General features: G+C 38.0%; 2 protein-coding genes and 2 long non-coding RNA genes across 5 annotated transcripts; 1 reads left to right on the top strand and 3 right to left on the bottom strand.

Moving 5' to 3' along the window:
- Positions 1-3,035: 3,035 nt before the first annotated feature.
- LOC116936256 lies at positions 3,036-4,211 on the bottom strand. Its single transcript, XM_032943407.2, has 3 exons — positions 4,029-4,211; positions 3,570-3,953; positions 3,036-3,511 (listed from the first exon to the last, which is right to left on the bottom strand). Exons 1-3 carry the CDS (start codon positions 4,209-4,211, stop codon positions 3,050-3,052), a joined length of 1,029 nt encoding a protein of 342 aa, XP_032799298.2. The 3' UTR covers positions 3,036-3,049.
- On the bottom strand, positions 4,044-4,987 carry LOC116936257. The gene has a single exon (XM_032943408.2). It carries the CDS (start codon positions 4,920-4,922, stop codon positions 4,302-4,304), a length of 621 nt encoding a protein of 206 aa, XP_032799299.1. The 5' UTR covers positions 4,923-4,987; the 3' UTR covers positions 4,044-4,301.
- Positions 4,988-5,868: 881 nt separating this feature from the next.
- LOC116936260 lies at positions 5,869-7,061 on the bottom strand. Of its 2 annotated transcripts, none has more exons than XR_006651248.1 (3): positions 6,994-7,061; positions 6,229-6,936; positions 5,869-6,165 (listed from the first exon to the last, which is right to left on the bottom strand). It is a non-coding gene; the product is annotated as an uncharacterized LOC116936260 (long non-coding RNA). The 2 variants fall into 2 exon arrangements; XR_004401657.2 differs by having other exon boundaries at positions 5,898-5,957; positions 6,028-6,165; positions 6,229-7,057.
- Positions 7,062-7,128: 67 nt separating this feature from the next.
- LOC116936258 lies at positions 7,129-8,828 on the top strand. Its single transcript, XR_004401651.2, has 6 exons — positions 7,129-8,069; positions 8,129-8,190; positions 8,250-8,338; positions 8,398-8,482; positions 8,544-8,629; positions 8,709-8,828. It is a non-coding gene; the product is annotated as an uncharacterized LOC116936258 (long non-coding RNA).
- Positions 8,829-12,540: the final 3,712 nt, after the last annotated feature.

Here is a 12,540-nt window from a genome sequence, read left to right as displayed (position 1 = left end):
ACTTGGGAATCGCCCCTCCATTTTTGTTGTGATTTTGCGTTTTCGTCTGCTAATTCTTACTTTATGGTAGACACGCATTTGTCTACCATATGGTAGGTCATCTTCCATTCGCCTACTAGCTAAAAGTAAACTAAATTTTCTACCATTTCTCTACCTTTTTCGTTCTACTATGCATGGTGGCCGAAAAGTAGGAAAAAGGTAGAAATCAAAAATTGAGAGTGTACGAGTAGTTTTTAGCAGCAGCTCTATTATGTTGCTTTCATCCCACGAATAGTGCAGGCCAATTGGTAGGATTGTATAAAAAGCATGAAATAACCGTCTGCTTGCCCATGCTTCCAAGAAGAGTGGTTACCCCTAAGCCTGAAATATGGGGAGGCAAATTGCATGAAAAACCAAAAATTTCAGCTTTCGCCTACGTGCGCACTACACAGCGGTGGTTGAGTACTTATTTTTCATACTTAATAAAAGGCCAATTCTACTTATTTAATTACCCTACTTAAATTTTGCTCCTACTTATCTGTATTTTCGAGCTTCGTATTTAAGTTTGTAAATACAATTAAATACTAAAAATCTCAGTCCTAGCTGACGTTTGAACTCTGAACCTCTATACAACATTATCACAATTCAGCCGCTGTAACTACTCAGCTATGTATTAACATAAGCAATTCCTTATTTTGCTATGCATATTGGGGATTCGAATAAGAAATTAGAAATTTTTTTTGTTTTCTCACAAAAATGTGAGGTAATTGAGAAAGATGAGTGTGTGAGGCGACGGGGAATTGAAATAAAAGTACGAAAGCACTTGCTTTTCCATAAAATACTTAAATGAAAAGTTTTTCTCTTACAAATAAGTGTGTAAATAAAAATAAAGTACGTTGACTTATGGCACTTTATTTTTTAAAAGTACTTAATTCCTTTAAAAACACTTATCTAAAAACTTTATTATTTTTGAAGTATGTTCAATGTGATAGGTATAATCCTTTTAGTTTAAGTATATGGTAAAAACGAATAAAAGTATGTTATTTTCTTATTTCAGTACGCTGAAATCCCTACCTAAATTTTAAAGTACTGTTCAGTGTACAGAAAACACTTAAGTGGCGAAAAATAAGTACTCTTCAACCGCTGTGTACTGTTATCTGGAGTAAGCCAAAAAGTTTCGTTGAAATAATATCGTTAACGGTTCGAAAAATAGCAATTAAAACCATTTTCTGTGTATCACGATGTAAGATTTTACTTGAATTAGAGGAGAGTAGGGCTAGTTGGTACCGTTTTTTTATTTTCTTCTCCCGTATCTTTACTCTCTAAGAAATATGTCGGGGTTTTTACCGAGAAATAACTCGGTAATCAACATCAACACAACAAATCAACAGTGGTAATCCGAATACTATTGTCGATTTACCTTTATTTTCCCAAAATTTGGGGGGTGTATCCACCCCCTTCATTCTCAAGGTCCAGACGTCTGGTTTCCCCCTTTACCCCTACTGTATTCTTGTATTTTCAAGGTTTGTCTGTCTAAATGTGGGCAGACGTCCTTCATCATCATGCAGTACTTTGTAATATCATAAACGGTTAAGACATTATTTTAATTGTTATTGAATAACATTAACTTAAAAATTTTTATTTCTAATAATTTTATTTTATGCCAGCTATTTAATTTTTTGTCGATAGTTTTAAACTATTATCTCTCTTCGACCTACTACTATTCATTTAGCTCTGAGCTGGTGGTTTTAGGGGGTTTCGAACCATAGCACCATACGTCCTTTTCACAGAAGTCTGATATTTAACCACTGTGCCCCATTGACTGTCATTTGTGCATCATAGAATGCACTATATTGTGAGACATGTGTAGGGTGATGAAATTTTCTATGAAATTTTCATAGAATTGAAAATCTTATATGTTATGTACAGTGTATTGGATTTGGAAAATTTGGTCGGATTGGACAAATCAAAATCATTTCAACAGATTCCAAATCCAAATCAAATCATTTTTTTTTAAATCTGAAAATTTCAAATCAAATCAAATGAAAAAAGAGTCAAATCCAAATCAATTCGAAATTGATTTGATTTTTGTCAAATCCAAAACAAATCCAAATCAAATCCTCTTCAAAATAATGAAACCAATTAAGAAAAAAACTTGTTTATTCTGGGTTCTTCACTCAACTTGTCAACTGTCACTGTACATAACTTATTAACTAAAAACTTAAGAAGAAAACATAAAAAAACTAAATTAAAATAACTAGATAAGCGACAGGCCGACAGCTATTAACTTATTAAGTGATGATGATGATTAAGTGAGGAAATGATTAAGAAAGGAAATGGCATTTTTTTTTAATAAACAAAAGCATTTGAAAAAGACTAGCTTTAATTCTATTTTTTTTTGCTGATTTAATATCAACAGCCGTGCTAAAGCCACGCTCAATATTACTTGATGACGCTGGAACGCCCATCACGTCTCTAGCAATGGGGGGCAAGAGCTGGGAATCTATGCTCATTTTGTTTCCAGAATAAAAGAGGACTGTAAGACAAATCGAATTCTTCCGAGTCGTTGACAATCGGGAATTCAGAGAGATATTTTTCAAATTCCTCTAATACTTTCTCTGAAGCGGGATAAGATTCAGTTCGTGGTTTAGGTAAAACTGAGGACAGAATGGGGCGATTAAATTTACTTCTTTTTGCAGCCGATGAAGTCTCATAGCCATCAGGGTCCTGTGAATTATGACGTTTTTCATTGGCAGAACTCTCAATTTCGCTCTCACCTAAACAATAAATGGGGTAAAAATGAGTCCATTTAATCAATTCCAGAGAAATGTAAATATTTAAACGAAGTTCGAAACTTTCTACTTACAAGTTATTCGATAACGGGACAAAATGATGTCTGACACTGCTCTGAGAACGGCTTTTTCGTCGAGACCACCAGCTTCGATGAATGATTTCTTGATGCGAGGGTCTAATATCGATCCTTTAATAAAAATTCAAATGTTTTCAAATTGTAATGAAATATTTAAAACAATCTCAGTAAAAAGTTTACCAATTAAATAGAGCGAATCATTCAGAACATAGTCGTGAGGGACTTTTGGAGAGCTTCAGCCACCGTTTTACACGAATTGATGGATCGAGCATCAGGATTTAATTGAGGATGCAGGCTACATTTGTTAACTAGATCCAGGTAGAACAGTATAACTAGTCCAATCATTTCATGTTCTTTCTGAAAAGCATCCGTTGCTATATTAAATGGTCCAAGTATAATGACGAGTTCTCGCAAACTCTTGATTTGTATGGCTGTAAGAGAACCATGAACAGCGCAGCTGTTAAGTTTCGATTGTATGTTGGGATCCTTATCCATGGCTTCCAATGATCCTTTTATCACCCCATACTGCGAACTCCAGCGGGTTTGGTTTAACATTGGAATTTTGAAACCAACACAATCCATTAACGTCTTCGTGTCAACGACACTCCTCCTTATACCACCAACAATCTTCCCTAGAAGATTCAATGCACCTTTGGCAACTTTCTAAATAAAATAAAATCATAATTAGAGAAAGTATTTATAAAAAGTTTCAAAAACTGACCTCAATGACTAATAGTCCGTCTTTGATGGCTAATTGGACATGGTGGGGCAAACATCTTGCATGATAAGCAGCCGTTACGTTGTATCCAGTCTCATTACACTTCTCGGTGTTGTCGTTCAGTAACGATTCTAAATCCAGATCTAATACAAAATGATCTTCGGATTCCGAAGCATTGCTTTCTAAGTCGTTGCTGTCTGCCTCGGCAATTAATTCAGCAAACTCGGGGATTAGCAGATAGTTTGGAACGTCAATTCCCGCCTCAATTTCAATTTCTATTAACTCCTCTTCCTCTTGGGCTTTTTCCGTCTCGTCCACAAATGTTGGAAGTTTAACCCTTAAAGCAGCAATCATGTTACGGGCGTTGTCAGTAACACACCGAATCACCTAAAATGAGCAAAAACGGAATAAGTAAGAATTAATTCATTCATCAGCCAAACGAATTGATTTCTTAAACTTTACCTTTTTATTTATTTCCCAATCCTCAATCGTAGACTCGTATTCCGCAAAGATTGCTGCTGCCGTATGATTCTTTGGCATCTCACGGAGGGAGAGAAATGCTGTAAAGGGTTCATAGTCACAAGTCACCGCAGAACATGATACACCCAAGAATCCTTCCATTGACTTAGAAGACCACAAATCCATCATTACTGAACAAACAGGGGACGAGGCAAGACGTTTCTTAACTGTTGTTGCAACTTCCTCATAAAGATGTGGAATGAGTGTCTCTCGCATTCATTCGTAAGAAGGAATTTGGTAATCTGGAACTGCAACGGCCATCAAATTCCGAAACCCCTCTCGTTTTAAAATCGTAAGGGGAAGGTTGTCCTTGCAGATCATTAAAGTAACCAATTTATCTAACTGTTCTTTTTTGGCCTTAGAAGTTTTCTTTCCATTGCAAACAAACGGGGTCATCGAAGATTGTCTGAGACTGGATTTAGGATAGGATTTAGGAATTTTGCCATATTCCTCAACATGATTCCTTTTGATATGTCTTAAAAAATTTGAATACGAGTCTTTGTTTCCAGAATGATAGATACCAGAACTGCAGAACTTGCACTTTGCAAGTACTTTTCCCGATGATCCATGCCAATCAGTCCAACAAGTCTTCCTCCATTTTGGCCATTTGCTTTGCTCAAAAATCGGGATAGAATGCGCTCCTTCTGGTAACTTAGATGTGGAAGGTAGTTGTGCAGTATCTTCATCTGCTTGCTCATCTTCAGTTTCCATACTTTCATCAATTCCCCCGTGATTTTCTTCTTCGGCTAGTAAATAGTATCCGGTCTTCATTTTCTTGAGAAATGTCTTGAGCAAGTGGAGTATTAGTAGGATTTGTAGCTCGAACGGTTTGCCCATTGCCTGAGGTACCACGTCCTCGTGAGCTACCACGTCCTCGTGAACCACCTCCTCGTGATTCGTTTTTGTTTCCTCTTGTAGGGGAGAACGGGGTCAAACTGGACAAAAAATTTCTTTCCTCTTTATTCAGATTTCTATGTTCTTTTTCTAATATTTATTTTTAGTTAATGGTGCAGCACCTTCTTGGGTAACTCCACAATTTTTTTGTAATTTTTAAGTCTTAAAATAAAGGAGTTATAAGGATTTTAATGAAGTCGGTTTTTTTTAGTTTTTATTTAAACGGCGGGGCGAAACTGGACAGGGACGGTGTGAGATTGGACACTGCCAGTTTTCCTCATAAGGAGACATAAAATAAGTTTTAAAAAAATATGGGTAGACTGCTTATTCAATATTTTATTCATTCATATTGAAATATTTGCAATAGAAATGAAAAATAGAGAGTTATGTCATTTTTACGAAATAGGGGGCTGAAATGGACAATTTGTAGGCGGGTAGAGTAAAATGGGAGGGCTTAACAGAATATCGAGTATCGATTTGTAATCGATATCTTATTTTTAGCAGAATGTTTCGTTGAATAAAATGGGCGATGCTGTTCCCAAGCACCTCCCACTCCAATATCGAAGTTGTCCGATATGACCCCAAAACTGTGTGTCCAAAATGACCCAACCCGGTGCTATTTAGTATTTCGTTAATAACTTAACACTGGAAAGGCATTAAAATTTAAGTTTTTTATCAATCATTAAAGAAATGAATTGGCTATTTCACATATCATTATTTTATTTATTTGTAGTGTTTTTCACTTTAAAAATGCTTACAGTAATAGTGAAGAATATTACATCAAACAGGGCCATTTTTTAAATTCTGCGATAACAAGAACAATAATGATTCGATTTTAATCAATATTTTTTCTAGAACGTTAAACATTGCAGTCTATACAAAAATTTTTTTAAATTTTTTTTTCCATAACATGTAGCACTTAGGGTCTTTGTCCAATATGACCCGTGTCCAAGTTGACCCCGTTCTCCCCTACTCATTCTAAAATGTCAGTTAAAATAAAAGGATTGATGAGTTCACAGTTCTACATAGCTAGTTGTTAAAGTAGTACCTTGATGTAGGTAAACTAAACTAACAGAACTAGACCTGGCTAATTAGTCGCAATCAGAATTCCAACTGATTTCAATTGGCTCGCAGTAACACCATGTACAACAGAAAGATACATAAGCTAGTAGTAGACCAAACTAATCTACAAAGAAAAACTTTTTAAGTGTTGGAACATGGCGTATAAACCGGACTTATACACTGATACCTTTATTAATTGTCTTTGAATCTTTGATGTAATTGATAGATGTAGATTGCAAAGTTGGCACAATCACGAGGTCCTACAGTCACGTTAACTTAGTGGAATAGTGGTCTATTGAAAAGACCAAACCAAAAAGGAAAATGCCAAAATGGGAACATGTATAAAACCGAACAGAAAGTAAAAATATTAATTAAACATTTATACCTGCAGAAAATTCACTCAGAATTACATTAAAATAAAAACACAGAATTCAGATACTCAACGTGTGAAGGAATATGAGCTCAAATAAGCCAGAAGTCAAGTCAGGTCAGTAGACGTCAGCGAAGTCAGACCTCTGGTGGGCCATTGGTTAAGTTACTCTTAATGATTTGGATTTGGATTTGAAATTGATTTGATTTTTATGACATTTTGCGTCAAATCCAAATCAAATCACTGCCTTTTCCCACATTGGGAAATCCAATCCAAATCCTCAAATTTTTCGGATTTGATTTGGATTTGAGTGATTTGATGGCCCCAAATCCAACACACTGGTTATGTATATGAATTAGACTTTTGGCCATTGACGCTCCATATAAATTAATTTTACGATTGTCGAATTGTCGAAAATTTCAAATCAACAACAGCACGCATTCTCTTCATCTTGAGGTCAAAATGGAAAAAATGTGCCTCCCCGTTAAAAAATCCTTATTTGTTAGGATAACAAATTTGCCAAACCTAAGGGAAAACTAAATTTTTTTTGTAATCCTTCATTATAACATTAACAATACAAACAAAAATGGGTGGTTGTAGTTGCAGGCTTAGTTGTTGTGGTTGTAGGCTTAGTAGTTGTAGTAGTAGGCTTAGTAGTTGTAGTTGTAGGCTTACTTGTTGTAGTTGTAGGCTCAGTTGCTGTAGTTGTAAGCTTAGTTGTGGTAGTCGTAGGCCTAGTAGTTGTAGGCTTAGTTGTTGTAGTTGTTGTAGGCCTAGTTGTCGGTGGTGTGCTGTTAATTGTCGTTTTTAGGGCCGTTGTGGCTATTGTTGTTTTAATTGTTGTTGTGCTTAATTTTGTAGTCGGCTTTGCTGTTGTCGTGGTGCTTGAAGTAGACTAAATAGATTTTTGTGTGGTGGGCGTGGTTAAGTTTTCGTTGTTTGCTTTACTTTCCTTTTAAGAAGAGGTGGTATAGATGGGAGTTGTGTTCCGTCCAATGATTGTTGAGTGTGAAGCGCTATAATGGCTGCTGCCGAAAGCGTCCGTATTTGGTGCGGGTTTCGATATTCGAAGCTCAAATGTTGTTTTCTACGTAATCCATGGCAATGTCCTAAACTCAGACGTCCTAATTTTAGTTTGAGACATTTTCTGTCTGACGCCGGTGAGTGTAGACCAGTTCTGTCTGTTGCCATGAGCTGTCCTGTCCCAGACAGCACAAAACTGCCGTGGACTTTCAGTTGCCTTCCCGTCGGATAGATAAGTGGGAGATTATTTTAGGATATCCATGGGAAGGTGAAACGGGAGCTTGAAAGGGAATAATTCTTCCCCATGTCCTCCAAAAAACTTCCAGCTTTATATAAAAATAAAGGATGTTGTTCGGTGGTCTTTGGAGCCTTACAGGATGACACATAATAATGCGTTATTGTTTGTGGTTGTAATAATGAGTAATTTTTCCTCAAGACTAAAATATAGAAATGGCAACGAAGTTTTTTTTTTCAACAGTCAACGTCTTTTAAGCCAAGCGTCTTGTTTGTCAGTAATTTGAAGTCGCCATTTCTGACTCAGTAAGATCTGTGTTTTTTTCTCTAGAAAATCCATTTGCTCTGGTAGCTTTACTAGGAGGTCTTGTTTGCAATTTGTTTTCTGAAGCTGCCAGCAGGTAAATTGATGATTAATATATGTTTAATAACATAACTTGCACGTTTAATTGTGCTGTAGGTATAGCCCATAGAGTACACTGTGCTCATCACTTCTTTGCAGTTGTGGAAGTTCAGGTACAGGTAAGCTAACCGCTTATATTAACTGATTTACTTGAATAATATGTTAAATTGTGCCATAGGTATTTCATCCACTGTTCTTCTTTGGTCTTCGAACAACATTGTCCACTGGGTTTATCACTTCTTCGCAGTTGTGGAACTTCAGCTACAGGTTTGCAACTTACTTATATAAATTGGAAAAGTTCAATAGTCATTTAAATTGTGCCACAGGTATAGTAGTCCCTGTTTTTGGACTTCGAATAACATTGTCCACAGGGCTCATCACTTCTTCGCAGTTGTGGAACTTCAGCTACAGGTTTGCAACTTACTTATATAAATTGAAATAATTATATATAGTAATTTAAATTGTGCCACAGGTATAGTAGTCCCTGTTCTTTTGACTTCGAACAACATTGTCCACAGGGCTCATCACTTCTTCACAGTTGTGGAACTTCAGCTACAGGTTAGCTACTTACATATATAATATAATACTATACTTATATAAATTTGAGACTTTAATAATATTTTAAATTGTGCTATAGGTATAGCAGCCACTGTTCTAGTTTCAACTTCGAACATAATTGCCCACCTTGAATCTCATTTGCTCATGCTTTTTGTCAAAAATAAAGAAATGAAGCCACATCAGGCGAGCAACACAGAAATGTTTTGAAATGTGTATGTTTTGTACTTTTTTATTTTCGTATAAGGGTATACAACTTGCTGGGAAAGAAAAAAAAAAGGGGTAGATACAAATGGGATACACCTAGGAGGTTATAAGGTAATCTTTAGGAAGCGGGAGATCCGTTGGAACTTGTGAGGAGTGACACCAAGAGCTTCAGGAGATCCTTTTTGGAATGCTTATAGGCATTCCCTAGGATATCCCATACCTCCCACAAAATACTCCGTTGGAGGTCATTAGGCACGTTTTGTGCCGTCTGGGTGTGTGTTCGAAGTGCCCCAAATAGAACTGGTGTTGGCGCATTGCTGTAGAATAAGCATCGTTGTGTTTGCTTTGACGCAAGCATTAGTGTTGAACGGTCTTATGGTGAAATCAGACGTATACTCGAAAGCTTGGCCTTTGTTAGTTACTTTGCTGCAGTTTCCTACGGATACTTGTGATTGCACTAGGGGATCGTTGCTTGTGATCAATGTTTTCAGTTGATCTTGACATTTTTCTCAATCTGTGTCACAATCTTCCATGGTTAGTTGTTTGTCAAGCCCATGATGTGTGACACATTTTCCGTTTGGATATTGTCCATTTTTCAACAACCCCCAGGTGATCATGTCCCAGATGATATTTCCACTGCCATGATTTTCTTTCAGGATACCTCCGGTATTCGGGGAATTTCCAGGTATCCTTTTCCTTTTAGTAATGTTTGTGTGTATGAATTGTTGGTTGTTCTTTCTCCCCACACGATCGTATTTTGATTTTGGATGAATTGCCCTTCCTGTTGGGTGGTGTTTAGTAATCCGAAAGGGCTTTCAATTGGGCGATCTGGTTTCTCCTGACGTAGCGTTATCTGTTCTGCTATACAGTTGAGGGTTTGGTATTCCTTGATGGCATACCATTTACCTTCTCCTGTAGGTGTGGCTGTTAAACTGAGTCCCGTCGGTCCGACTTGTATGTTATTTTTGCGACATTTTTTATCGTTGACCATCCGCCAGCATTCCAGAGGGGTTATTAATATTGTTTCTTGTGAGTATACTGTATCAAAGGGTTCGATCCAGAACGATTCGGTTATTTTCTTTGTTTTAGTCCATTGTCGACATGTCCATCCTTTCCAAGTGGCTGCTGGTTTTTGTTTGGTTATCAATGTGTAAGCAGTTGGTTTCCTTGCTAAGGGTTGTGTTTCAGGTTTTTCGTTGTCACAGTAATAAGGCGATTCGAAGTCTAGGATTCCTCGTATTTTCATATTGTTACAATAGCAGACGGATGCGTAGATAGTGTAAGTAGGGTTAAATGAATGAAGGAGGTAAAGAAGGAAGAGTAATGTCTGCATCTGTGAAAAATGAAAGAGTTTAGTAATCTGGTCCTTGATATCGTCTCTGTAAGTTGTATCGTTGGTTCGTTATTGGATCGTTTTGGAGTTGGTTACGGTAATGGTTGGGTATTATGTGGTTTGTTTGTTCTATTGGTTCTACTTCGTTCCTGCGTGGTTTGATGTTCATCTTCACTGGATTTATCAGCTGTTTTTTTATGGTCGGCCTGGTCGGCTTTGGTGGATTGCTGGTCGTCGTTGGGCTCTAATATTTTCTGGTAAATTTTGTAGTATTTCTTCTTCCTCGGTTGTTTCTTGTTTTCTTGGGATGTAGAGTTTGAGACGGTTGGTATGTATCACAGATTTCATTTTTTTTTTGTTTTCAGTGTGCTGGATCTCGTTATTGATATCCGAGAAGCTTCTTGAAATTTGAAATGGTCCGTTCCATCGATTTATGAATTCTACTAAATACACCTATGTTGTTTTTAGTAATTTTCGTGGTGACATCGTAGTATTTTTTCTGTCTTGTTTGGGATTTGAAGAGATGTTCTCTTGCCAGTTTTTGAGCTTTTTCCCACTGCTGTGAATACACCATACTGGTATCTTCATGGGTTTTGTATCTTCTGTTAATCTTGATATTGTCGCGGGTGAAATGGGAGATTGGTTATCTCTTCGCAGAGATGAGTCATCCGCTCGTTGGACAACGCTGCGATCATGGTGAAGAAATTATCGGGAGAAGTCCGCTCTAAGAAAGATACGCAGATACGCAGTCCGGAAGGGGAGTAATTCACGCGACGGTATAAAACGCTGCCCCGAATCTGCGTTAGATGAGTATCCATCGGGTGAGCTCCCGGAGCTGGGCTCCGTTAGAGGAGTTTCCTGGTTTCCCTAGAGGTCTTCAGACGCTTTTCCAACTTTTGGTAATGGTTATCCCTTTTTGTTCGAGTTAAACCATTGTTTAGAATTAAGTCATCACTTGTTGCATTCATTTGTTCTTGTCCAAAACAACTCGTGTGACAATTGTTGGAGACGCAGCTCGTTACCCGTAAGTGACGAATTAGCGCTGCAGAGTTTTAATTTTTGAGACGCAGAGCGTTACTAGTAAGTAGCGAATTTGTGCTGTGGTGCGGCAATTGTTGAAAACGCAGCTCGTTGCCTGAGAGTAAACGAAGTCGTGCTGCAGTCATTGTTAGCCGATGCCAAAGAGGACAAAACCACGGCTACCTAGTTGCCCAAGAGACCCCAGCCGACGATTACATCTGCTTCGAGAGCTATCAAGCGTTCCGGTAGAAACTTCACCTACCCCAGCCTCGTCGTTGGAGAGTGGAACTTACTTTGTTGGTGAAGCCCTAAATTTTGAAGGTCCTATTCCAAAGGACCATTTGACCGAAGAAGCTGACAGTCAGGGTGAATCAGTGGAGACTGCAAGAGGCTTAGACTCGGATCCAGAAACTGAGATCGATTTGAGAGCGGCGACGAGTTCAGTTTTTCTGGTTGGTGGACAACAATTTCAAGTGCCATCAAGGCATATTGAGCAGCCGCCAAGACAAGCTATGAAAGTTGTCAGAAAATTTATTAGCTCACCAATCTTCCAAAAAAGTTCGGAAGAAGATGCGCACTAATGGATGGAGAGCTTTGAATAACATTCTACCCACAACAGATGGGGCGATATTGGAAAAAAAATAATTTTGAAACGTAATTTGATGACGCCGTCAGGAGTTGGTTCAATTGTGCAGGGCTCCCGAACGAGTGGGTGGTAAATCTCAAACGGCCGGAAGATATGCGATTGCAGCGACTCTTCCGTGGCCGAAGGCAGGCGGTTTAAAAAAAAGAAAAATCCTTAAGACTATACGGGAAATACAAGAAACATTTGAACAAGTGTAATAGACCGCAGCAACTCCTCCTAGCAACAGCAGCCCCACCCAGCAAGAAGGTCGTCACGAATGCAACCTTCCCTGCGGATAATAGTTAATGATAAAAGTAAAAGTTATTGTAAACCCCTCCCTTCTTAACCTTCAATCTCTTGGTATATAAGCACATGGTTGTATCGTCTTAAGTAGAGTTAGTTTACTGGCAAATACACAGTCTAGAAACTATTACATTTGGAGGTCCCAACGAGACCGCAAGAATAACAACGAGACTCTGGAAGAAAAGTTTCTGATCTATGCTTCATTCGCCAGCTACAAGTATTCAACGCTTCTATCACCAAGTCTTCAAGCAACCGACATCGGAACATCATCGAGGAAAACGACGTTACCATAGCTGCAACTGACCAATACGAAAACAGAAGACCACGTCCAAGTGAACGTTACTCAAGATCACGTGATTCGCGAGTGCGATTTGCTGACAGTCATAACAGCCGAGAATCAAGTCGAGAAAGAAGTCTAAGTAGAAA

This window comes from Daphnia magna, linkage group LG9 (genome assembly GCF_020631705.1).
Source record: "Daphnia magna isolate NIES linkage group LG9, ASM2063170v1.1, whole genome shotgun sequence".
Taxonomy (NCBI): Eukaryota; Metazoa; Arthropoda; class Branchiopoda; order Diplostraca; family Daphniidae; genus Daphnia; species Daphnia magna.
This window is presented reverse-complemented; position numbering and strand designations above follow the sequence as displayed.

Bases quoted from the DNA above. Each gene is read 5' to 3' on its own strand.
- LOC116936256 (XM_032943407.2), bottom strand. From the start codon at position 4,211: ATGGATTTGTGGTCTTCTAAGTCAATGGAAGGATTCTTGGGTGTATCA. The intron at 3,954-4,028 runs GTAAAGTTTAAG...TGCTCATTTTAG, and splicing joins ATTGGGAAATAAATAAAAAG to GTGATTCGGTGTGTTACTGA. The intron at 3,512-3,569 runs GTCAGTTTTTGA...TATTTTATTTAG, and splicing joins ACGGACTATTAGTCATTGAG to AAAGTTGCCAAAGGTGCATT.
- LOC116936257 (XM_032943408.2), bottom strand. From the start codon at position 4,922: ATGGGCAAACCGTTCGAGCTACAAATCCTACTAATACTCCACTTGCTC.